This window comes from Aythya ferina, assembly GCF_964211825.1.
Source record: "Aythya ferina genome assembly, chromosome: 4".
NCBI classification, from domain to species: Eukaryota; Metazoa; Chordata; class Aves; order Anseriformes; family Anatidae; genus Aythya; species Aythya ferina.
This window is the reverse complement of record NC_140300.1, coordinates 31593811-31620464: the sequence shown is the minus strand read 5'-3', so window position 1 is coordinate 31620464 and position 26654 is coordinate 31593811. Positions and strand designations below refer to the sequence as shown.

General features: G+C 42.2%; 1 protein-coding gene and 2 long non-coding RNA genes across 3 annotated transcripts; 1 reads left to right on the top strand and 2 right to left on the bottom strand.

The window, feature by feature from the left end:
- Positions 1 to 109: 109 nt before the first annotated feature.
- Positions 110 to 1881, bottom strand: LOC311435876. The gene is made up of 4 exons (XR_014692469.1): positions 1827 to 1881; positions 1388 to 1432; positions 1180 to 1276; positions 110 to 540 (listed from the first exon to the last, which is right to left on the bottom strand). It is a non-coding gene; the product is annotated as an uncharacterized lncRNA (long non-coding RNA).
- On the top strand, positions 1829 to 25514 carry LOC311435875. The gene is made up of 6 exons (XR_014692468.1): positions 1829 to 2560; positions 2949 to 3124; positions 3488 to 3667; positions 21989 to 22229; positions 23368 to 24007; positions 25325 to 25514. It is a non-coding gene; the product is annotated as an uncharacterized lncRNA (long non-coding RNA).
- SPARCL1 (SPARC like 1) lies at positions 4769 to 22634 on the bottom strand. The gene is made up of 10 exons (XM_084517381.1): positions 22535 to 22634; positions 15981 to 16098; positions 12331 to 13491; positions 11236 to 11305; positions 10475 to 10593; positions 9917 to 10037; positions 9002 to 9138; positions 7951 to 8099; positions 6918 to 7066; positions 4769 to 5529 (listed from the first exon to the last, which is right to left on the bottom strand). The coding sequence occupies exons 2-10, from the start codon at positions 16041 to 16043 to the stop codon at positions 5501 to 5503; spliced, it is 1998 nt and encodes a 665-aa protein (XP_084373507.1). The 5' UTR covers positions 16044 to 16098; positions 22535 to 22634; the 3' UTR covers positions 4769 to 5500.
- Positions 25515 to 26654: the final 1140 nt, after the last annotated feature.

Sequence of the window (26654 nt, the reverse complement as noted above, 5' to 3'; positions counted from 1 at the left end):
GCAATGTCTGTAATAAACAAGCCCTTAAAAGCACGAAGTGCTGGGTAGTGTTTGGTAGGGCCAGATCAGGTAGTATTTGGTGTGTGTGTGTATATACATACACCAAATACAGGTAGTATTTGGTAGGGCCTCTCTCAGGTAGGACCTGAGAAAGCCTGTGAATCTCAGCATGGACAAAAGGCAAAGCCAGCCTCAGGAGTTCCCTTCCTTTCCTACTCATGGTCATTGCAAGCAGGGTTGCTGAAGTAATGTTCGTGTGTTTCTTTTTCCCAAGAAATAATTAAGAGATGAAGAGACCTTAGTCATTTGATGCTCAGCATTTATTCAGACTTAGGAAGTAAGTAGACAAAGTTTGAGAGCCATGCACTGCAGCACACACGAGCTTCAGTAGTGGGTGTGTGAAACAGGGACCCTGTTGTTGGTGGTCCTCCGTTTTCAGCACATTGCTGACAGAAGGTGTGAAGGAGAGGTGGGAAGTAGGAGATCATCTAGAAGCAGCAGCGTCCTGCAGGAGACAGCCATGGTTATCCAGGTAGGCACCTGCAGAGCAGTAGGAGAATTGCAGGTTAGAACCAAGAGCATTTAATTGTTTTAACGTCTTAATGAACGTTTTATATGAGCCCTTAGCCCCAAGAGGAGGCTGTTTCTGTGTTCATGGGAGGTAGCTGGGCAGCTCCTGACAGCTGGATATACGTCTGGCTAGAGTGTGGCAAGTCCAAGTAGCATGTTTCTTTCTTCTCTGTGAAGTGATTAAGATAATGTGCAGTGCTGAAGGAAATGAAAATCACTGAAAGTATCCTGCTGGATGAGATTTAAAAACTGCACAAGGGTGGTGTGTTATTTGTGGAAGGAAAAATTCTGTAATGATTTCCCTGTCCTTAGCAGTTTTCTTTTCAAGCCAGTCTGGCAGGGGCACGGGGGCTTGGATATGTTTTTTGGTAGTCGTTTGTTCCCAAGAAAGATTTCCGGCTAGACCATTTTTAGCTGGAGTACCTGATGTTACACAGTACGTTGTGCAGAGCACCACTGCTTTATGCCTGTTCCAGTATCTTCATAGCTAGATCTCAATTCTTGCTTGGGCCACGAAATTTCTTGCACAATTAAAATATTGACAGTGAGAACTAGGCAAATGTCATGATAGAGCAGATGTATTTTTGTACAGCAAGATAGGTTGCTTACCTCAGACTTGTCATCCGTGATGGCTCACAGCCCTGCCCCTTCTCAGGAGGGGGCGAAATATGGGGCGGAAGGGCCGGAAAGGGGGTCGTCTTGGGTTCTGTGAAAAGAAAGGCATTGTGTAAGTGTTTCCCAGTTCAGTGCCAACCTTGTGGTTAAATCTGAATGTTAGAAGTGGCAAGAGTCAGTAAATCAGACACAGAAGACTTACCTCCTCCGAACTGTCCCCACTAGAGCTATCACTGTCATGGTGATGCTAGAGAAGAACAAATTTTTGGTTAGAGCAAAGCATACTTCATTCTACATGTTACTTAAAAATAAATAAATGATTAACAAAACGGTCAGATTTTTTAATGTGTCCTGTTGGAAAGCAAAGATCTGCAGAGGAAACTGTTGTGCGATGAAGGAATTGGGGGGCCCACTGATGGCCTGAGAGTGACCTTACAATTTCTCTTTTGCTTTAAAGTTTGAGCAGGACTCCATCTTAAGCCAGGAGTCTGGAATGGGAGTACCGTACATGTGTTCAGCCTTGCACCAGCCATTGGTATTTCTGAGGCTCTCCCATCTGTTACAAAACCTTGCGATTTCCAAGTGACAACATGAAGATTGCCTGCATTGGCTGCCCGCTTGTTTCTTTGTTCGGTACTTACAGCGTTGGCGACAGCAAGGACCATGCTCACGATGCAGGACAGCAGGAGGAGCTTCATTTTGAGCGAGACCCCTGTGGAGCAGATGGCACAGAGTTGCAGCACCCCGGTTCCAGCAGAAGGGAAGGCGTGGGGAGCACGCACGCAGGCTGGGTTGGCTGCAGCAGCTGATGCAGGGCTGCTCCAGCTGGGCTTTGAGCATCTCCCACCCTCATCGTGGACTTTCCCTTCTGTTCCCTTCCCTCCCCTGCAGTTTGCAGCCATACCCAAGCAGATTTCTGTCCTGCAGGGCAGTGGGGTAAGAGCTGTCCCCGGTACTACCTTTGGGTTGCATGTTGAGCGGCTGGTCAGTGGGAAAGCCGACTTCTTCTTTCAGGAGAAGTCGGCTGGCTGCGGTGGTAGCGCTGCCTGGACGGCCGGCGTCTATATATACGGTGCTGGGTAGTGTGGCACACATCAGGAAGCTGGAAGGTGTCATGTGTCATATCCTCATAAACCCCATTGGCTGTTTAGTTTAATTACTTCTCACCTGATAAAGCAGCCAGATTTTGTGAATGACCTTTATATTATGATTTTTGTATAATCCTTGGGGGATCGACATATTTGGCAATGGATGCATGTATTACAGAAGACATGACTGTTGTCTGTTTCACTCAGGATTTTCTACCAGACATGCTCTTTGCCTGCAATAGAGGTGGAGCAGTTTGTTCCAGAGTTTGGGGATGAAAGAGCGGAAAGTAAGTGTTGTGCTTTTTAGTGGGTTTTCTTTATTGGTGTAGTGTGTTCTTTTTCTTAAGTAATTTGTTGACTTCTTTGAAAGTCCCCATGTAGGGAAATCCCTGGCAGTGACTAAAAAACCCAGATAGGTACAAGTAGAAATGCACTTGAGATGCATGCAGCAAATGTGCAGAAATTCTAATATGTTTTCCTGTAGGACACATGCAAGTCCACAGAGGCAAAGGTGTAATCTGGGGTTCCTAGCACGCATGTTTTTTGGGAATGCAATCAGGTAAAGCTGGACAGTGCGCAACAAAATGAGGACTGTGACCCTGCATCTTTTGGCATGAACCTTGGAGCCAGAATCAGCAGCAGAGGTGGTGGTTTCCTGTGTTCCCTTCTTTCTAGTGTTTGCCATCAGGCCAAACAGGCATCTCTGGTATCAGGCAGTACAGCACAGGGAGCTGGAAAAGAAGATTCAGATTGCCAAGTCGGTAAAAAGTAAGCAGCCAACCTGTGTTGGGTAGCAACATCCTGGTGCCTCGTTGGTTGTAACCAACCATGATGGATAAATCTGTGCCATGGTAAGTGTGAACATGGAATGTGGCTGGGAGGGTGCTCTGTGTGTGTGCGCCTGTATCTCAAACTGGGTTGCCTTAAGCTGGAGGGGAATGACATTTCATTGCTGATACTCACTTGTAGAGGGAGAAAATGCTTCTAATTTTAATTGACACTCATTCAAACTAAATGGAAGCAATCGTGTCCACAGAGGGTTACAATCTTTCTTTTACCTACTTCACCATACTGTAAAGACATGAAGTGATAAATGTTAAGATAGTTTGAAGTTAACTGCAGTGTTACTGTTATTGGTTGGTGCTATCTCTGGAATGTGAAATAGGTGGTCATTTATGGTCCTTATTCTTAATGGAGTTTTTTATGATTTGTAGATTAATGATGGACTGGTGGAGCTCCCCCCTCTGCAGCAGATGTGAGCTGAGCTGAATATCTCATTGGTGTAGCGCTCTGGGAGAGCAGCATCCCTCCATGTGTATGTCAGCAGGTGCTCCTCCTCTGTGCCCTGCAGTGGAAACATGGAAGCAGTGGCATCACGGAGACCTCTGGAGCAGGTGGGATGCCGGCTCCTTCATGTGCCGGGCGCTTCAGATCTCCATGGCTGTACTTGTCTTGGGGGGTAGTCGCCTTCCCTGTGTAGCTTGGGTGGTTTAAGGGCCTTTCTTTCCCATTTGTCCTGATGAATTCTGGTTCACTGCATCTTTTCCTACCATTTGGCTGGTGGGTTAGCCTGCGGAGATCAGGACAGTCCCTTGTGCGTTGTCCTGCCCTAAAACGGACAACGAACTCGCCTGGATCGCTCTAAGTGGGCTGACTCATGGCTGTAGAAAGAGCAAGTAAGCAATAGGCTGCGGTCAGGCAGAAGAAAAGGCTGTCAAAAGTTGATGGCCTAAGAGATGCCTTGATGGCCTCAGAGATGTCAAGTCCCAGAGAAAGGCTCTTTATCAAAGGAATTAGCGCAGTGCGTGTGCCGTTGTACATCTAATCTGGGTTTATGTGTACAGGCTGCTGGGTGACGTCGCAGAAGGTGCAGCGGGTGACAGGTTGGGCTTACAGGAGAAAATGTAAGGGCAGGGTTTTGTTGGGCAGCTGCCCTTAGCTTATGAAAGATGTTCCTGTGTCGAGCATCCCGATGGCTATATTTGTTGGAACATTGGCTGGAGTTACACTGGGACCGTTGTCCCTGGCTGGCGAAGGAGCAGGAGGCAGGTGGAGTTGTGGTCCTGAGCTGCCCCAAAAGTGTTCTGGACTGCCATTCCCTTTAGTTGGGAGGGTGCCATGGTTCAGGTGGAGGGGGGCTTGGGGTCTGCCTTTGTAGGAAGAGTATTTGGGGTTTCCTGTGTAGAGCAGGGGACGCTTGGGGTGTCTGTTCTTTTTGAAGTGTTTGGCTTAACATCGCAAGTTTACTGGGATTCAAAACTAATATTTCTGTCCTTGCTTTTCCATGCCTAAATCGTGCTTGTTTTCAGGCAAACAAGAGCTGGCAGGTGGTGAAAGGAGTAGGTGGCAGTTCTTTCTGTGGGAAAATGGTGGCAGTAGCTAATGCTTCTGTGGAAGAAAGGAAGCCACTGGAGGAGAAGTTGCAGCTGAGATATCTCCTGCATCTTGCAGAGGTGTCACTAATTTGTCTTTGTATACACACCCAGGCTTGCTGTGGTCCTTGAAGTTGTTTGTTACACAGTTGCTCAGCTGGAATTCGGTGTGTGACACACTTACTGCACTGCTACTGTTTTTTTCCAAGGGACAGGAGAATAAATTGCTGAAAAGCCTATAATGTTCATGCATTAGGAATTAGAATTTAAGGACTTCCAAATTCTGATAATTCTGATCTATCCTGGAGTTTCTTTTCCAGCCTTAAATTTAACATGGATTTTCCACTGAACCTTTACCTTGAGCTTTTCTTTGACAAAAGTGTTAAAAATGAATAAACCACGGAACAAAAAGAAAATCTATGTAGACATTATCTTTATTTGACACTTCTATGCAGAATGTTAAGCTGACAGTAACAGCAGAAGAAATAAATGCTATGTCAAGGTAGGTTTCAGTGTGTAAGATCCACATCCTATAGTTCTACTGAAGAAGAGCTTTGTCAACAACTCCGCTCTTGGGTTAGTTCTACTTCTTGCTTCAGAGAGGCCATGGGTACATGCGGAGGAAAACACTTCTGTTCAGCAGTGAGCCACTTGGAGTTCTTCAATTTTTTTGTTAGAGAATTTATACCAGTTATGCACTCGTGTTGTTTGAGAATAACTCAGCCTACAAGAACCTTATGACAACTTTGTTCTGAAAACTATGAAACTGTTAATTACAGTAATAAATGGGCTTCATATATTTGACCAGTTGTAGTGCAGCACTGGGATACTGGCTCAGAACAGGCTCATCCATGCTCAGAACAAGAGATTTTCATTTATGTCTTCTGCAACATAGAATAAAATGTTAATAACAGTTGAATATTTGATGCCAAAGTATTGTTTTTTTGTAGTGTTGTTATTAAGAAATTGACACAGGAAAATTTCATTGGGCTTAGGTATGGGAACATTATTGGCACTAAAAAATATGGTTGCTGTTATATTCAGGAGCCATTCATTTCGAGCCTTTTTGGTAGGTGCTTCATTGTTCGTCGTGTTAGGTTTTAAGCTGCTTGTGAGTTGGGAATCCCTTATGCCCTTACCGTCACTCTTTACTAAAGGATGAACCCTAAAACCTTCTCTAGACGAGCAATCATTAGCAGCAGTACATGAATATTTTAACTCATAGCTTATTTCCACATGTGGTTTGTTATTCATAAAGTGTCGTCAGAAGAACTGGAAAAGTTATGTACAGAGTATAAACTCAGTGAATATCTGACCTCTGTGAATCAGCCTCTGGTTGAGTTTAGGGAGTAGCTGGTAGGATTTTGAAAAAAAGTTTTCAGTCTGTGTTCCTATCTCAGCTTCTATCATGCATCTGTTCTAGGATTAACCTGTAATGCTGTTACCCTTGTTTAAAAACTGGCTGCATTGCTTAGCTGCCACTCAAGGCTAGAATGTGGATTTCTAAAGAGTGCCCTAGATGGAATGTCATCATGTTAACGTAACATCAGTCACAGCAGCAGCTGTTCAGCTGCTGCCTAATTTTGGAGACATCACAAGCACAGTAGTGCCTAGGTTTTTAGATGTCTCTGGATTGACCTGAGCCAAACATATGCCTAGCACATGTAGGATTGAGAAAATCCCTCTGCTGAAGCCTCAGGATACACCAAGTCTGCTGGGCAGCCTCACCATGTGTCACGTTAGGCAGTGGTTAGGTGAAATGCTCTGCCTGGCCTACTGCTGCAGTGTGACGATGGTGATTGTGTGGCATGTCGTCAGGTACAGGTGAGTATAGTTAACTGCAGGTGTCTCAGTTACTTTCACTACTTAGCCTGAGATTCTTCAAGTGCACCTTCAGTCGGTATGCTCTAACCAATGATTTACATCACAAGTTTGCTTAGCCTTGCTTTTGGCACTAAAGGATGAAAAATCAATACTTCAGGAGTGGTGGAGAGAGGGCATACAGGGTCAGACACCACAGAGAGGAGCGATTTCCTATTTATTACAAACTACCTCCCTAATTATTCCTGGTGAAAATGACTTTTTCCTGGTTGTGTAAACCATTTCAGAACCTTGCATCTTTCACTGTCTTCTCATTACTATTCCTGTTGCTGTTGTGCACACTAGTCATAGCTTCTGTCTAGAATTTTTCTTGTACTTTATGGCCTGAGGCTTAGCGAAGCATTAATGAGAACACTCTGTCCTGCACATCTTCCTGGTCTTTGAGACTTACCTTCCTTAATCCCAAAGCAGTGGCACCACTCCTTCAAACCAATGAGTTTGTCTTGGTCTCGGTCACACTCCTGGAAGAAACGGGTGATGCAGTGTTCCATGGGAATGAGGGAGGCTCGCAAGGGAGCGAGCTCTGAGTGTGTCAGTGATCTGAAAGAGCAGATATGTAGAGGTAAATTTCAGTGATAAATCACCAGGATCATCAAAGATGCTCGGTGTGGCTAGAAGATGGCAGCAGTGGCTTTGACAGAGAAGCTCTGGTGCTTCTGTAGTGACTCTGTCCTGGGTTCTTAGGGTGATAATTACACCTGATAATCTAACATAAGCTTTAACTGCTCTTCTTTAAAATCTTTTAGCTATAGGAAGCATCATTGTCCTGTGTTTACAGTTCATCAGTGGTGTCATTTTGCTATTGATCTTAAGTTTGCAAAGGTGCTTAGTTTTCTCAGATGCTAGATGTGATCAACACGAGGTATTAAGGGACTGCACCCTCGAATCGTTGGACACGGATCCAACACTGAGTGTCCTGATGGAGGGCCTGAAATCTGAGTCTCCTTTTCAGAGGTAAACTGGGGCTTTCTCTGAATTGTGACATTAGTGCTGTCTTAATGTACCTGCTCATTAAACTGAGAGCTTGTCAGTATCGGTTTAATAAATGGTACCTCACTAGTGAATTATTGCTGACAGGCATCTGCCCATTGTATTTAGCCTGTTTGTCCTAGCTTCTGTGGCAGCTGGATCTCATGAACTGCATTCTCCTCCACGATCAGGCCATGAGCAGCAATTAAGAAGCTGTAGAGTTAGTTGTAACGTGATTATGAAAAGTAAGAAGACAGCAGGTTCTGGCTCAAGACATTGCTCCAGCATAGCAGTGAAACATCCTGTGTTTCAGTTGAATTCTGAGGGGGGGATACTGGCTTGTATCAGCTGAGGGACTGGTCCTGTATGTCAGAGGATGCTTGACGTGCTATAGCAAGGTAAAACAGCCTTAGCTTGACCTGCAAATCAGAGCTTAACACGCAAAGAATTTTTACCTGTCAGCTGGATGCTGATCAAGCTGATAAAACTGCCAGTGCACAGGATACACATACATGTGGTAGTTTTTCTCAAAGTCATGCAGGAGGAGCTCAGCTGAGTGGTTACCAGCCATGAGACGCTTTTCATTCTGGTAGATCTTTTTGACCTGAAGACAACAGAGAAATCCATTTATTTTTTTTTATTTATTTTTTTTTTTAGGGAGGGAAGATTGGCCTGAAGAGAGCTTTCCAGCAAGGAGATGATTTAAGAAGTGAATCTTGATAAAACACTGCAGAAGAAAGGGGGTTTAGTGTTTGTGGCTGTATGCTGTACAGAAAGTTTACCTCAAGTTTGCCGAGTGATTGGTGGTGACTGTGTGAGCTTCAGCAGTAACTGGAGAGGAAATCAAACCCCTACAATGTAGTTATCTGGCCCAGCTAAATAGGGAAGTGGCCTCAGGATATGAGACACGAGCCACTGTTCTGGGGTAAGCAACTCTGCTTTGGCATGGAATAAGCCTTATCAGATACCAGGTAATTCATACCATTTAGTATGAGATGTTCCTGGTCAGCCATGGGGCCTCTCGGTGTTTATAGGAGTAGTCTTTGGTAGTCCTCAAGAATATTTTGTATAAGCCTGCTGTCACCTGCTGTTTGCATCTTTGATTCCAGAGTTAGAGCAGCCCAGGGTTTTGTTCAACTTTAACTATTTGTCTGCAGATCAGCTCTTAGGGAGTTATGACATTGGTATGTTAAGAAACTGCTTACTGTCACCAATTCATCTGACATAAATCCTTTGTCTCCCCCCCATTTAAGAACAAAAATGCTCAGTGGCAGTAAGTGCTAACTATGTTTTAAGCCAATGTAGTGTGATTCTGCTTTAGGTCTACTGAGTAGTAGAAAGTTGATTTTCACTTGGAAACTGAGTATCACTCACTTGGACCAGATGACCTCAAGATGTCCCTTCAAACCTCAGCCATTCTGTGATTCTGCGCATGGCTTTTGGGGGCTGCTTCGTCACCCTCTAACAGTGTAACTGCATGGTCCTATCTGAAAATGGGTTGCTTACCTTATGCCTTTGCTTTTCGGTTAGGAATCCAGTTGTATCCTGATCACGTTCATAATATTGCATGAGGATGTTTTTGAGCCAGTCTCTCATACGGAGGGGGAACTGATCTACTTCGTAATCGGTACAGTTAGGTATGTCTGTGCCAGACAACAAAGTTTTTGTTAATGGATCACTTGTTAACTCCTCGTTCAAGCATTTCCGAGCCAAGTTAGACCTGATTCTCACTAGCAAACTTCCAGTTGATCTTAAAATTGTTGTAGTTAATATGTAAAACTGGGAATGCAACTAATGGGTTCAATAAAAAATGTATAATTCATTGATTAGTGTGCATCTTTTACCAGTTGCACAAGCCACAAGCTTTACATACCTGTGCACCTTAAAGGCAGAATTGTGCAGTGAAGCTATGATCAATCTATTTGCTTGTATGAAAGCAGAGCTTCTAGGAGCAAAGGAATTTCTTTTTCTGGGGTAAACGGCAACTGAAGAAGAGCTTAGAAATCAATTAGAGCCTCTTGATCATGGCTCCTGTATTTAGGTGACTTTGTTTTTTACCTTGATATTTTCATCTATTAAGTTGATTTATGTACTGTGGTTTTTTTTTGTTTGTTTTTGTTTTTTTTTTGAGAGTAAAGACATGAAAAATCTTCAGATGGTAAAGAAATACCACAATAATGCTGGGGTTATGCTGGTTGTAAGCACAGAAGGGATGTATTTGGGATTCGGCCACTTAATAACCTTAACTGTGGGAAAAGTGAGTTGTTTGACATGGTTAGAATTGGAAAGGCAGTTTTACTTATGAGTTAATTGATGGAGAAGGGGGAGAGCACAGGAAGAAAGCAGATCACTAATGGTTAGCTGGTGATGCTAAGGCTTGTTTATATCTAAGTTAATTCTATATGGCAAAGCAAGTCTTACATTTGCAGGAGCCCATATAGTCTAGGTGCAGCTGGCGTCCCATTTTTGTTCCTTCAAGTTGACATTTGGTACCAAAGAGTTGGCATGTGCTGTCATAAGTCTTATTATCTGTGCCACAAACCTAAAGGAGTGAAAAACAAACACACCCCTGCCATGTTCTGAAAAATGACCTGGTCAGTAAAGGAGGCATTACAATAATGAAGTAATTGTTGCAATATGCTGTGGCAGTTGTGAATGCCCCACAGAGACTGGATGTGATCAGAAGTACTGAAAATTTTGGTTATAATATGCCTACATAGAGATTAGGTGACTGTACTCAAACACCCTATTTCAAGATACTTGAAATTTATTTTCATGTGGTAATAATACAGTGGTTGAGATGCTGCTGGACTATGGCACTAGTATTTGCTATATGCTCAGAAACCTTAAATGGATGATGACTACTTTTAATGGCAGGAAAAAGCCATTAATTATTTGAAATAATAGCAGGGGAATGTGGTATCCTGTAAGTGTTGTAGCTGGATTTCCCACATGCTGTGCACTGAATGTAATACTTACACGCTCATAATCTTTGGTGGAAGGGCAAGCAGCAGGATCTTGGCAAATACAGCCGGGTTTCCCTTGTCTGTCTGCCTGGCAGACTTTTCCTCTTTTGCAGTGGAAGTTCCTGCATGGGTCTAGCGGTAAGATCAAGAGGGGGGGCATGTTAGAACAGGTTGAAACCAAGTGTTTCTGTCAAGTACTGCTTACAGTCGAAGCAAAGTAGAGCCAAACACTCACCAAGGAGTCAAGTGCTTTTCGTAAGTTTCTGAAAACACAGCTGGATCTTTCACTGAATAATACAGCCAAATTTTAAATGTGTTATTTTGAGGGATTCATGGTGCTACCAGGCTTGAGTTGGATGGGGAAATGTTTCTTAGAAAAAGCTTTCTCCTGTAAGGTCTGACGTTCACTTTCAGCTTTCTTTGGAACTTATCCCATGCGTCCTTGCTGCATCTGAGACGCTTGACCCATTCCTAGTTTAATTCAGGCTAGAAGTTTTAAACTGAGGAGTTTCAGTGGAAAATGTTTCCCATTCTGCAATGCTGACACAAAAATATGTACGCTATCTAAATGTTTTTGAGAAACAAATGAGTGAATCCAAGGGTGTGCGAAAGGGATTGTTCTCGGAACATATCTGTGGTGCAGGATGATGCACCAGCGCAGGTCAGTCATGTGAAATGGCTTGCTGCTGAAGGCAGAAAAGAACTGCAGACCATCAAATTCCCCAGTCTAAGAGAGTTATGGTGATGTGTGGGCTTTGCATGTGGTTTACTCACCCGGAAAAGCCTCCCCAGTGCTGTTGCTTGCACTTCTCCTCGCACCGTATGAACTGCCTGTGGTCTTAACCTGTACAGTCACAGAGAGAAGCAGAAGCTGTGGTAAATCTTGGAAAGAAAAAATACTTTGGGAATTCTTTTTTTTTTTTTTTTTTTTTTTTCAGATACAAATATAGACCTGACTCAGTTTGCTGTATTTGCTACAGAAAGGGGTTGCTGTGCAAGATGTGTGACAGTTATATGAGGCCTAGTATTAGTGTGCTCTCTTTTCTCTCTTTTCTGGGGAAAAAGTAGCGGGTGGAGAGAAACTAGGAGTCCAGGAAGACATGGGCTCCTTGCAGTTTCACCCTGACTGACACAGAGCAGTGGTTTGCCTTGAGGCTTGGCAGAACTGGTGTTTTAGTCCTTACTTGGGTCGGTGGTCCCAACGGGTCAGTGAGCATAGACATTTTTAACAGTGTAGATGTTCAACTAACAGATGTAGCAAACAGTCACGACTTTATTTTTGATGGACATCTCCTGCTTATCTAGTGGCTGACCCTGATGTGGAAGGTCAGGGTACAATATTCGCTTTTGTCTGAAGGGAAAAAGTGCATATCCTTCATCCTGTGCAGAAGTCTGCTAGCCACTGGGGTGGTCATGCAGGGGATCCCGTCCCTTCCCTTGAAAAATGTTCAGTTTTGTAGGAAAAGTATGCATGAAAGTGGGAGAGGGGAGTGAACAGACTTTGGTACTTGGGTTGAGACTTGGTTCCAAGTGTTGTTACAGAAGTGTCGGTGTTTATAAGTACATCTCATTACATGGTCCATTGGGACTGGAGCTATTACGTGAGTTGTGTTTGCTTCCTTTCTGGACAATTTATTTCAATGTTGTACATGAAGTGACGCATAACAAACTAGGTGAACAATGTGTAATAGGAGATCAGACTTCTCCAAAACATTAAGTTTGGTAGACCCATTTTTTCTCCAAAATGTCCTCTTAATCGCAAGGGGCATATGGGATCATATAAAGGACCTCTTAATCACAAAGAACTTAAATATGGGACTGATTTTTTTCCCTCTCTACTCTTCCAGTTATATTTTAAAGAAAACTTACCTCATCTACCGGTTCCATTGAATTCACACTCTGAACAGAGCCACTTGTTTGCAGTTGTTTGCTGTCAGAATTAGGCACCTCATAGTGGTAGTTAGCATCTTCAGACTGAGTGAGGTCTTTAATTTTGACACTTTGGTGATCCCATCTCTCTCTATGAGCTGCACTGTCATCTCCAGTGGTTCCTTCTCCTTCAGGCTCATTACTGGTGCGGTCTTGGTCATTTCTTTGGATTTTCTCCTCTTCCTCATAGGCTGCTTCTTTCCAGGCATTGCTGAGATCTTCCTCACCATCATCACCACTATCGATATCGTCCTTATCAACGTTACCACCCTCCTTACCCTGTCTTTTCATCACCATGCCATGATCGCTCTGATGGTTTGCTTGAAAACTATCTTTGTTTTCTTGGCTTTGCCATTTTTCATCCTCATCCTCATTATGACTTCTTTTTGAGAGGGGGATTTTTTCTTCCTTATAGGGCTTTTCCTGACTTTCCCCTTCTTCCTCTATGCTGAATTTCTCACCATGTCTCTTGGTTATCTGGATTGGCTGACTGGAATCTCTCAGTATTTCATCAGACTGCCTGCTGTTTTCTTTCTGCTGTCTCCTGTATTGGTTTCCGTGACTTGTCCGGTGGGCTTTGTGCTTCATATCCATGTAATCAGTCACTTCCCCCCATTCCTCATCCTCTTCTTCCACATTTTCCTCTTCATCGCTTTCACTGGTGTTTTCAGATAGGCCAACTGTATTTTTGTTATATTTCCATGCATTATGCTCATGATCGGGATTGAGAGCATCCACTGGATTTTCTCCAGCACCCAGTGCTTGGTTGGCTATGTTGCTGTGTTTCTCATGCCTCCTGAGCTGGTAGTGGTCAGAGCTGGACTGCTCTCTGCCACTGCTGCCAGAATCACTCTCCTGGCTATCAGAAGTCAAGCCTGGTTTACCCTGCAGGGAAAGGAAGTTAATGCTCTTCATTCTGGATTTCATTTGATGCTCATGACCACTTTGTCCGTGTCTGCTAGCTGTCCAGGGCTTCTCCCTGTGCACAGCATCTGCTACTGGTATCTTTGCTTTTATGTTTCTGTGGCTGGGCTGCAAATCACCCTCATTTGCAGGCCTTGTCTTCCCTTCTTCTTGGGCTTCAGAATGAATAGGCTTAGTCTGAAGGAAAAAAAAAAAAAAGACATTTAACAAGTAGATTAATAAATCTTAGGGCTTCATTTTGAGGTAGGTGCAATGGCATATACATCAGAGAAACATGACACTGCTATGTTCTTTGTAAGTGACTTTTTAACAAGTTAGGTCAAATGATGAAATTGACACCTGATATCCTTTCTACTTCTCAGTGAGTTGGCTTCAGTCCCCTCTTTCTGCATGGCTAGAGTTTAAGTCGTCCATGCAACTCCACCTAAGCTTTGAGGGGAGCTGAGAGGCTTTTATTGTATGCAGTGACGTCAACAGCAAAACCAGTAACTTGAGGGCAAGGTACAAATCCTCAAGGAGAAAGCAAGTTCTAAAGTGACTGCTCCCTATTGCTGCAGGGATTCCCTTTCTGCTGTTAAACAGCATCACAACTACTGGAGGTTGAGAGCAGGAACTTCTGATGTATTTCTTAACACATATGGGTGTTGGGTGTTGCTTTTACTAAAGTATAGCACTGAAACTGGTTTTCCTCAAAGCTTTCGGGAGTCATTTATGAAAATAGAAGTTAATTCTAAGTGTCCAAGTTGATGGAAAAGCATTTCCTTTAGTGTAGGAAGAATCTTGAATTCTTGGAAACAAATGCTCTACTAACAAATACTTAGACAAATAATTTAAAACAAATACTGTAGGATTAGATGCATTTATTTGGCTTATGGTAGATAAGCTATATCCTGTTTCCTAATGTCAAGATGGTATCTAAAAATTGTTTCTTTTGTCTAGTGTACTTAGTGATGCAGGAGAAGTGCTAGGCAAAATATTCACCTTATGTTTTCCAACTCTTAACTGTTTCAGGAGAAGAACGCATGTTGACTGAAATCTAATAAGGTCAGTGGGAACTTAGTCTACATGAAATGCATTTTTCTTGAAAATGTTACAAAAGGTCATTATGTATTACAAAGCATCACAAGATGAAATCAAACCAAACTCAATTTCACGAGTAGTTTGTTTTTCCTATGTTTTGGGGGCACTGTGGCCTGAAACATAGTATGCCTTTATCTTGAACCAAAACCAATCTTCTGCAAAGGGCTTGGAATTCTATAGAGTTAATAAAAATAAGGTCAAGCCTTCATTAAAATCCTTTGCTCTGGGTGCCCCTGTTTGATGAAACAGTCTTTTTTTGAGGAAGATATTTTGTCTCCTGTCTCAATAGGAAGCTTTTATGTGCCGCAGCTTAAATTTGTTTGTGCATGGATGTGGTTTTCAACTGTCTTTTTTTTAAAAAAAATAACATTTATTTTTATTTTAAAGTAAACCTTTGTGAGCCTTTTGCTTGTAAAGGTACTGGGGTTCCTTAATATGATGATCCAAGTTTTGTTCAATGTATCTGTAGTCACCTCCTCTTAGGGACAACTGGCCTTGGAGAAATGCTGTGTATTGATGCAGAACTGATGGCTTATCTGTCTGGTATTGCTGTGTTTTCTTTTCATGCAGGTGTCTGCTTCTGGGATATAGCTGTAGGCTGCCAACTGTTCCAGTTCTGCTGAAAACTTGAATAGGAACAGATACTTGCTTGGTTTTCACAACACAGAGCACTGTCTGGAGTGACATAGAATGCATGTAGAAAGCTGCACAGAGCTGGATGTAATTATTTGAAAATGTTAGCAGGGGAGAAGGGACTTTGTATGTTGGTTCTGAATTTAGTTTTTACAAAACTTAATTGGATTGGAGCCTATGTCCATTTTGTCTGAGCCACAGATGCTCACCAGAACGGTGCACTACAGAGCAATTTTCATTTGGCTTGACCATGAATGAAAAACTGGGAGCTCTGTCCTTAGCCTGCACGCGTGGCTTGGCACTGCTGAAGTCATCATTCTCACTACCATCAGAGCTGCCTATCTGGCTTCTCAGCCACAGTACAGTTTTCTGAACTGAATCTTTCTAGTGCTCTGTATAGTGAATAACAAAAGCTATTGTGGCTAAAATTTTTACGTTTGAGACTTTGCATGTGACGACTTGACATGATAATTTGAGGATTGCATCTTATTCCTTCAATGGAGCGGTGAGGATCACAGGTTGGTTTGTTGGTGGAGCTTATTGCCTCTATGAAAATGAGTGCAATGTTTATAAGGGAATACATTTATATAACTCAAACTTCTGTTTTGAGCTTTAGATTTTGTCCTGTTGCGTTGGTAGCTATGTGATATGCAAGGCATGATATGCTCTGTAATAATCTGGGGATGGGGGTGTTAGGGTATGTATGTGGTAATGGCTTTTTATATTTGATATCAAAAATATATATTGCCTCTTAATACTTTAAGAACATCAGTGCCTTTTCTGCAGCTTTCTGTCCCAAGGCTCCAAGTTGGTGGTTTAAGGGATATGTCTAGAAGAGGCAATTATTAAAAATCTGTATGTAAATTATTTTGTATAACTATGTGGATTTTAGAGAGTATTCACAGGAAGGGAAAGTTCACGTGAGTGGCAATAATAGTGTGGTGAGCACTTACTGGAATAGCCGAAGCTGATCCTAGCAGGCAAATCAAGAGCATCAGAGTCTTCATGGTTTTCATCTCTTGAACAGGCCAGCAGTTAGTGGTATGGTGGTAGGGTTTGAAGGTTTCCTTTCTGCAAGTAACATCAAAAGAAACCAAGTTAGGTTGTGGATATCATGGTTTAGAAATGATGGATGGAAGCAATGTGGTGGCTGCCGTATGCTACAGATCAGTCCGAAGCCCTGTAACATTTGGATGCTGTGCCCACGTGTATGTGAATTCAGGCGTTAGACCACCTTATTCAGGGCGTGCTTTGATCCTCGTTCTTTTACTGAGCTTAGGTTGCATGCTGTACCCACAAACTCTGGTGGTCTCACTGAAAGGCAGAGTTATAAGTTCTGTCCTGTAAAGCTTTATCCACTCTTCTGATATAGTATTTCTTGGAAAAGATGTCCCTCTTTATGCAATTTTGGGACACTGCCTGAATGGCATCCCTACAGCCAGGGGCTGCAGTAGTGGGAAGATTTGGGTGGTGAAGCTCTGTTCCAGCAGGTTTCAAAGCCAGAAGCTCTGTGTAGACTGCTCAGTGCACTGCTTGAGCCCTGCTTGGGGAGCACCAAACCCAGCTCTGCTACATACCAGTGTGAGACCAGCAGCTGAAAGAATATGGGATGCAACTGGAGTTCTGCATGTGCCAACCTTCTTAAGTGAGTGAGAACTTATTTTTACTTAAGTGAGTGGCAACTTATTTTTACTTTGCAGGTATCGCTAGTATATTCTCTCACCTATGCAGTGCACATGCACTGGAAGTTCCTATCGCTGTAGCTGTATCACCAGGACAAGCAGGAGGAAAAAAAGAATGTTTATCCTTTATTGCTCTTTGTTGCCCTTCCCACCTTTATTAATGTAAATGAAACACCTATTCCTCTGTTAACTGATGCACGTAGTCTCTGTTACTGGTCGAGCTCCTTGGCACATGAAGAAATTGGCAGTGGTTCTTTCAGTTAGGTCAACCATACGCAAATGCATGAGGCTCGGTGTATGGTTTCCAAATGTTCATCCAGGCAGTTGTTCATGATTGGGGAGTGGGGAGAATAGACACCAAAACCCAAAAAGGGGGGTGGAATTCCAGAGGAGCTTGTGTTTATTGGAGCCAGAGTGTGAACCAACTAACAAGCATCCTGGTTCCTGCCATGCCTAGATCTGTTGGAAATATACAGATTGGAAGCTTGCTGTGTTTTCCAGTGTTCCTGAATTATTTAATGTCAATATCTTTTAGTTAATGAAGAGCAAAATACTTAATTAGTGGGGCACATCTAGTATGCAAACAATTTTTCTCTCAATGAACTAATTCAGTCTCCAAATGTGGCTCAACATACAACATCAATTATCTCTTTGGCATCCAGGGTTAGCTGAGATTCTCTCATAGAGACAGAATATAACAAAAGCCATCAAAGACAATATAGAGAATTCCTAATTATTGCATATAGGCAATCACTTCAGATTAAAGGCACGTTATGTTAGACTGAGGGCCATGCAGGTGACTTGCAAGAAAGTGGTGAAATCAAATGGATTATTAACATATAGCCCCCAAAACTGTATGCCATACTCTTGAAGGCCTGGCAAGTGACTGAGGGAAGTAGTAGTTGAACTGCAGTTATACAAGTCAGGTAGTCTTCATATGTCTCCTTGTTCTTGGCTAGCAAAGCAGCTCTGGGCACATCTTTCCATCACTGAGTTTCTCAGCCTTAAAACCACATTAGATGCACTTATTCTGGTAAAGTACTTTGAGAGCTATAAATGGATTTGGTTTATGACTAGGTTTTTCAAATCCGGCTCTAACTGGGTAAATTGGTTCCACCACCTTTATCCAAATAACAAAAAAAAAAATGGTTGGAATAAATCTTGAGTTCATGCGGCAAAACAGATCTTTTGCATTGTTTTTCTTTTAGTCTCTAGCCTGTAGTCACCCATGGGAAGAATCAATCTTTAATTATCAGAGAAGTCTGACCTTCTTGAACTGAGTATAGGAACACAGTCTAGTTAAGCATCTCTTCCCGTCATGATAGTCCAAATGAGTTGCAAGCACTGACAAAATGATCTGCAGTGGGATAATCTGCCACAAATCACCAAATAGCATCTGAAGAGTTAAACAGCCTCTTGAGCTGTGATGCTTACGCAAGTATTGCCCTTGTTAATTCCTGATGTTTGCCTTTTTCAATATGGCACCGATAGCATGCAGGAAGTGTTCCCTTGCATGGGTTTCGGAGCGAGGAGTTCTGGGGTTCTTCAGAACTCTGGTGCTTTGTATCGTACCTGACTGCTGTGAGTGAAATATCTAATTCATTGTTTCATTTCTGATGCCAATTCCATTATGCTATCAGTACAGGGAGCTGTTTGAGGCAGGCAGATGGAACTATTGAACAAGTTCAAAAGCCACAGTAAAAAAAAAAAAGAATAAAAAAAATTCAGTGTTGGCAGCATTCATAAAGAAGGAGGAGCAGTGGGGGAAGCTGGGATTGCTGTCATAAAAGCTGCAAAGTCAATAACACGGCAGCCGGGCTTCAACAAAGGGGAAAAAACATCCTTGTACAATGGGCTGTGGTCCCTTCTGTCCTCCAGGGGTGAACGGAGTGTTTCTGTTGGCATCGCTTCGTTTTCGGTGAGGCGCCAGGGGCTTGGCTGTGAAATATGCAAGAACCTTTTGCCAGAACCCAGGAGAACAGTTGGGTTTGGTACAAATAATCCATGTGAAGGACTTGAGGCAGTTTGCTGGAGCAGGGGATTTAGTTTGAGGGGTAGTGCGGGAAAAAAGCACAAAGAACTCTTCCTGCAGGCCTGCTGCCCTTCTTGCTGCCAAGGTCATGGCAATGGCATTTTTGCACTTGCTCTTTTAGCCTTCTGGTGCTAGAAAAGACAAGTCATTATTGTTAGAGAAGCTCGGAAGCTCGGGCAGGTGCAGAGATGAGCGATTTTGTGGGTCATAAGTAATGCACGGTAATTAAGTTGGTCATGGAAGAAGTTCAGCATTACCTAAACTGTCATATGATGCAAGGATCTGCATTGTGATAGTACCTTTTTTCTACACTGAGATCTAAATGTGAAGACAATGTATTCTTACTTTAATTTCCAAACTTATACTACAGAACGGTGCCTAAAACCAAGCTTTTGTAACGCTTGAGATCAGCAAAACTGAAGTATTACAGTGGGAGCTATTTTAAAAGCAGCAGTCATCTACATAGAGCAACGCAGTCACCACACTTCGCAGTGAAATCTGTAGGAAGGTGTGGTCAAAAGATAATATGTAGTGTCTTAAATTGGAATTTTTGGACAAAGAAATGAGTAATTGGAAAACGCTTTTGTTTGGGGTCTTGAGAAAGCAATGCTAACCAGGCCCTCACTCTGCCCTTTTTCAGTCTTGGAAAGAAATTGATTTACCTGAAACTTGGAGGAGGCAAAAGCTCTGACTCACTTCATCCATGGTAGTTGGGGTCTCTGTAGGATACATGCTGCTCAGCTTAATATGGGAAAAAAAGGCCTTGCTTCACCAGTGACAATTGTTTTGAGTAGACAACCCTAAAAAGACTCGTTTTCAGATAACAGTGCAGAGCTGCTGTGAGGGGACAGGTGGAGCTAGCAATGTTTTTGTACGCTCAGTCCTGTTGGACTCAGGTACTTTGGGCCATGTTCAGCCATTCCAAGGCAGGTTCCTGCAGCTCTTGCACATGGGAGTAGTCCCAGCTCACAAGAGCCTCTGTCAGAATATGAGCAGAGTTACTTTATGAGGAGCAGTTGGGTACGAGTATGGTCTGCATGTGACATGGTCATCTCCAAAAGCACCCGATTGTCCACTGAGCATGGTGAACACCAGTCACAGCCTGTGGTCAGACCTGTAACCAGCAAGAGCTGCAAAAATGTATGATACAGTAAATGAAATTATCTGACATATCAATAGCTTTTAAAACAATGTCTGTTAATCTACTTGGTTTGCTGAACTTGCAAAACAGTAGCCATGTCTATACAGACAGGAGAGAGAAAAATAGATCACAAGTTAAATTGCAGTGTGTCCTTAAGACAAGTGTATTAAAAATGACAGACATCAGTGTTTATAGTTAGGTCTTTGGTCTGGAAACCTGATGGTTGTAACTCAGTAGTTCAAGTTTTACCTAAGACTTCTGCTCATGTCTTCCAAACTTAAGTTGTAGAGATGATTGCTCAGTGTTTTTTGTTTCACTCCTCCTGGTCCTGCAGTTGTTGGCATCTTAGTAGACACTCGAGCAATGCGCTCTTGGCCATCTAAGAAACTACTTGTGAGCTTATCCTTGACAGGAGGACTGTGCAAGGGCTGCTGCTAATCAATTGTGTCAGCAGTCACTTGAAATACTGATCAATGACATGATTTTTGCCTAGAGGTCTAGAAGTAATGACATTTGGCCTGTCTGCCAGTTTGCCTGTCCTCAGCAGCGCTGTACCACATGTATTTTGAATCAGAGTTCTGCTCAGTCACCCAGGGATCTGACAACAGTTCACTACTTCTTATTGCTTACAGCAGGAAGCCTGCATCTGAAGTGGGAAATCAGATAAAATCATCTGGAAGAATAGATGAGATGGCAAGTGCAGTCTTTACTGCTACTTCTTTGTTTTGTTTCTGGTTGAGCATTTTTGTTCAGTCACTGAAATAGCAAGTCTCATGCAGCTGAGACCTAGCAGATTCTCTAGCCTTTTGAAATGCCACCCAGAAATGATTAATTGGTGGAGGTCATGGCTGAAGGTGACAAATGCCTTGTGATGGACAAAAAAAAGCATGTGAACTGACCTAGTTTCAGCTCTGGCAGTGGGAGATAATTCTGCATGGTCCTTGGTCATTAGACCTAACTCTAGAAAATGAAGTTACCTATTCTGCCACCATCACTAATGAGTGTGGCTGTTGTCCAGCATTCAGAAAAGAGAATTAGAAGGCAAGTCAGCTTTGGAACTCAGCTTCTCATTGTGTACAGGGGACATGAGGTCTCATCCCATAAGCATGAGACTTAGATTATGAGCTCTTTAAAACTTTAGGAGTCAGGTGAAATGTGATAAGATGTTGATGTTTTTCACAAGTCATTAAATGACAGAAGCTTAAGTTTATGCTCACGTACCCTAAAGTATCATCAAGAAGATATGCAACAAATTGTGAAATCAGCCCATTGAATCAGTTTGAGATTGCAATAAAATAGTCTTGCTTGAATTCTTGTGAAAGCACTGTCCTTGGTGGTGTGTCAGCTTTGTTAGTAGGAAATGCAGATGCTGATGCCTATCCTCACTGATAAATACTTGGAAGATGTGGACCTCTTAGGCAATAATCACAGCACAAATAGTTGTGAGTGGATCAAGTTTTGTGTACAAGTATTTGGTGGAGCACAGAAACTACAAATTCACTGTACAAAGTCTTTCTATAACCAAGATGTGCATGTGATTTTCTTCAAGTGCAATCAGCACAGAGCCCTTAAGTCTAGGTCTGTTTCAGAAGTTCTTGTAGGAGCGTGTGTGTGTACACACATGTACCTAAACTAAATCACGAGTGTATGTGCATACAGAACAAAGGCATGGTTAGATCTGATCAGAGTAAATGAAGAGAAAGTAATAAAAGCATATCCCAGAAGGTGAAATTATTCTACTCTTTCACTCTGCACCAGGAAGTGGCTGCGAATGAGACTCAATCCTTTTGAGGTTACCAATTTTACAGCTGCAAAAGCCTTTGGTCTTGATGGCTGTTTAATTCAAACATATTTTTGAACGTACTTGAGGACACCTTGAAACAATTATTAAATAAAATATTTCACCTGTGCTTAATGTAATTGTTAGATCTATTATCTTTCCTAAGTAGTTTAAATCAAATTCAGGCTATTTTGATTCAATTTGAGATGGGATGAAATGAGACCTCTTAAATGGTGAGAATGTTTTTTCTCTGTTTCTTATGAATTAGTGATTATTGCTAATCACTATTTGTCCTATATGTCCCTGGACCTGCCTTTCCTTTGCAGATCCTGTAGGTTCTACAGGCTTCTACCAGTTCCACACATAACATTGTGAAAGGTTCCTCCAAGACCAACCACAGCTCCAGTGTCTTCACTTCCTTATGGGAAAGAACAAGGGCGTACCTTGCTTTTTGTGGCCTTTTCTGTCGGATGAGGTTCTTGAGCTGATAATGCAGGAGACTGTCAGATGTTGGGAAACCAGATCGCCCAGCAGTTTCAAGTGGACATTTGTACACTTCTGCAAGAGGTACATATTTTGCTTCACTCCTGCTGGCTCTCACATAAGGCTTTATTGTTTTGCAGGATCACAGGGAAAATAATGGTCTCAACAGTAAGATAAAGGTCACCTTTTCCAACACAATAACTATACAGTGCTTTCTCTTCTACAGAACACGTTTCTTTCTGCTCCAGGCATAAATGTCTGATATGATTTATCCTTAAAATAAGCAACAGTACTCTAAGAAAACATTAGCTATTTCAGTCCACAGGGGGGGAAACAGAGGATTAGAGAAGATATTCTATGGTTTTAATTAAAAAGTAAAGAAACAGTACCATAGCAGTAGAAGAGGTGCTCCTGCTTGGTTATCCACTGACGCACTGGAAAACCGTGAGCCTTGCAAAATCTTGCTTCTTTCCCTGTGGTATATTTTAGCATATAGTATGGACTCTGAAAATGTTTTTGCTGGGAGCTTCAGAGAAGGAAGATCTGATCCTGTGGATCTCAGTAAAAATAAATGAACCACCCTCTTAGGCTTCCACAGGATGAGGTAGAGGGGTGGGGGGATAAATTAGTGAAATTCTGCTGAATTAATTGAATGAGAAAGGCCATTCAGTGTTCATAGGCTCTGGGCCAGTGGAGCTCAGCCGCAGTGCGGGAAGGACATATTTAGTCTTTCAGGGGGAGGGGAGCCAAAGGGAAAGGGTGCAATAGCTCTGAGGCCAGCCAGTGTAGCAGAAAGAGCTGAGCTAAGAGATTGGCTGGGGCAGTCACGTTGCAAGCCTGGGAGCATGAGCAAGCAGGGTGAATGCTGGTCCGTGCTGAGCTTTTTGGTGTTGTTTCAATATACTGCATATGGTGTGTGCAAGCCTGTGGAAAAGAAGGGAAAGGAGTGAAAAGTCAAGCTCTAAATTAAAAGAAGTGTAGATAATGATAACAAAGGGATTGGTTGGAGTCTTACATAATCCTTGAACATTGGCTCTTTTAATCCTGTTGCCATTGCTGTGCCGTCTCTTGGAGAATGATGGTGCTAGCAGAGTGAGCTCGTGTATGTGTGGAAAGCTCTGTAGGTGGCACCTGTCTGGAACAGGTGCTTGGTGGCTTTTGGTTTTATACTGGCTCACTAGTAATGAGTTTAATCTTTATTTTTTCCTTTTTGTTATTCTAGAAAATACATCTCCTGAGCAGACATACTTCAGAGGAGGTTCTCAGATCACAACTAGTGGAGCAGATGCGCTGAGAGGAGGCACTTTCAGTGGTGTGTGCGGCAGATGCAGCAGATCCAGCCTCCTATTTCCTGTTCTTCCAATATCATCTGTTACTCATGACAGCATTTTGTATATTGTCCTTACACAACTGGCAGAGAGATCAAAGTAAAGTGAAATGAATTGCATGAATGGTGCAAACTATAAAGCAAATTCTGAAAAATAATTCTTTTTGGATGATGTTTTGACATGTTTTTTGAAGGTTACAGTTGTACTAGCTTCTACTCTGTTCATACCACAAGGTAACAGATACTGTGAATCTGAGGAGATGAGATACAATGAGAAGTGTACAAAAACTTATTTTGTATGGCCAACTATGAAAATTATTGTTAATAAATTAAAAAAAAAAAAAAAAAAAGGCTGATATCACAGCTGAGCCATCTCTGTAAACCAAACAGAAAATCAAACTTTGACAAAAAGCCTGTGAGAAATTCTTTAAATCCCTTCCCCTTTTATCTCTGCTTCTTTGCCTGGAAACTGATTCATGCCTATTGGAGTTGAAATTCTGCTGTTCTGTCAGCTAGTCAGCATCTGAAGGGAGAGGTGAGATTTCAGAACTTTTTTTTGTTTTGTTATGTGTTAATAAAAAAGACCATCATTTTTATTTATTTAGAATTTTGCAGTGTGTCATGCACATCCTTCTTTGCAATATGTCTAAGTTTCTTGGGGGATTGAAGGTGAGTGTTTTTCTGTGATGATTAAATATCCCAAGTATGGGCAGATCCTCAGCTAACAAATCAATGTGCAGGTAGTTCCCAAGAGGTTAGAACAAATGGTCCAATGCTAATCTTACACTAGCTGAAACATGCAAGTCTTAATTTTGGTAACGTTTGGAGACAGTAGCTATTAAAATTGACCTGCAATCCCCACTTGACAAAAACAGTGACAGATTCTCTCCAAGACCCTGTCTATTTAAGGATTTCCACCCAAAGAATTAGGATCAGATCACATTTTTTGATAGCTGTGTGAAGAGCTGTGCAGGAACTTGAGTCTGGAATTTGTAGGAGCCAGAAGGTTATCAAAAACGGTGTGTGTGATTTCAAAGCTTTGCCTGCCTTGGTTTTCAACAGATGTATTGGGACTTGGGGGAGGAAGAGGAGGGTCTGATTTTTTTGAAAGTTTTGAAAGATTATGCCTTTATTATTTGTTGACTGGTGTAGTTTATCAAAGCTCTTAGTTATTTGCAGGATGTTCCACAAATCAAAGTTTGTTTTTGCCTTTGATTTAAAAATAAAAAAATCAGTTAAGAAAAGACCCCTGGTTGCTCCCTGAATGTCATCAGGCAGCTTGAGCTTGTCTCAGTCATAGGTGCTGGTGGGGATGTCTGCAGCGGGTCCTGCAGTGCCAGGGCGGGTCATTTTAGGAAACTATATGGTTTATGGGATGACGTTTCCATCACCAGGAAAAGATGCTGTACTGTCATGGCAAAGTATGTGGGGGGAGGGAAGCCAAGTAGTTGGTGTGCTGGAAAACTGCAACCTAGAAATTACTGTTGTGACTCATTAGATGATATCATTTGGAAACTGAGTAATTACATCCTATCCCCCCCTTGTATTTGACTTGGGGTGATGTACTCGAGCACTGGTGTGTCTGACAGCTAGGTGACCTTTCAGTGAAGCGTCTGGCTGCATCAAGGATGGCTCCATGGTGTAGAAGAGCATGAATTCGTTGTGTACCAGAGTTATGCTGGAGGTCCCGATACCTTTGTTTTGGTTCCCCTGTGTGTTGCTAAATGAGCTCTTGAAACAAAGCCAGAAGAGGAAAAGCGGAGAGAAGTGTATTTTTTGTTGATTAATACACGTGCCCTGCGTTGTGTTGTGTAACAGGAAGGACTGAGGACAGGTTTGTTTTTATTTGCAGCTATCTGCACATCTTTGTACTTGATACAGCCACAGACCTTCAGACCTGTGCCCACAAGAGAGTGGTGTTGAGCCATCCATTTGCATACCAGGTACAAGGATTGAATTTACAGGTTTTTTTTATACGTAAAGTACAATTTTACCTCGGTGCCAGTTTGGATTCCCAAATAAAATGTGACTTTTCAATCAAATACGCTTTATGCTGATTCGCAATAATATACATATTTTGAAATTCAGCTGTTTTAGAATATAAAGGAACTGTAAATACACCAGCTGTTGTTTCTGTCATATTATTTCTACTGTATGTGTCCACGTGGTTTTTTACTTATTACTGGAAGAAAATAAACCATTTTGAATCTGCTTACAGCCAGGGCTGGTCATTCAGTGCGGATGTGCCTCTCCAAGGTTTCCTAGGCTGTTTGGGGTTGTAGTCTGCCTGGTGGTGCTGACAGGGCTCTGAGTGTAAGTCCTCCTGTCTGTGACTTGGGGTTACAGCTAGTCAGGCAGGAAGGGAGGGCTCTAATTTCTGTGCTGGATGATGCACATTAAGGCTTTGAGCTGGTGAAGTGGCTCTCATTTAGAATATTTGTATGTAAGCACTTGAGACTTTGGAAAGATCACAACCTGTAGCAACTCATGCTGAAAAGGTTGGCCTTCCCTATTGGAAGTAAGTGCTGACATTGGTTATAGCTGATGTGTTTGAATATGTACGTTATTAGCAAGTGTTCATTTTTGTTCTCTGTACTGGCTCACATTACTACTTGACTTGCTCTTTCCATTTTACCTTAAATTAATGAAAACTGAAATGCCTCCTGAAAGCTCATTGTTTACTGAAATTTGTATACTGCAAAAAAAACCCTAACCTTTAGCACTGCTTTCTTGAATTTAAAAGCTACATTTATCTGTCTGAAATGGGTAGTGTCCTGTGCCTGTCTAAGTTTGCAAGCAGCTCTTAAGTTGGAGCATAATAATAAATGCATATGAGCTGACAATATTTCTTACTTGAGCTATCTCTGGAGAACTGTCAGGAAAAATATCAACAAAAGATCACTATGATAGGGGCATATCATTAAAAAAGAAAATCAGAGGAAAAAAAAATTCCTCCTGTGCTCTTTTTAGCTGGTTATTTCATCTTCCTTTTGGGAAAAAATAAATAAATAAATAAATAACAGTCAAGCCGGAGGCATACAGACTAGGTACTTTCAAAGTTGATCTTATGTGCTAGTCAAGGAGTCTGACATCATTGCTTTGTTTTTCCTTACTGGAAAAGAAAAAAAAAATAAAAAAAAAATAAAAAAAAAAGCTGGGAGCAGGTGGGATTCCTTGGGCTC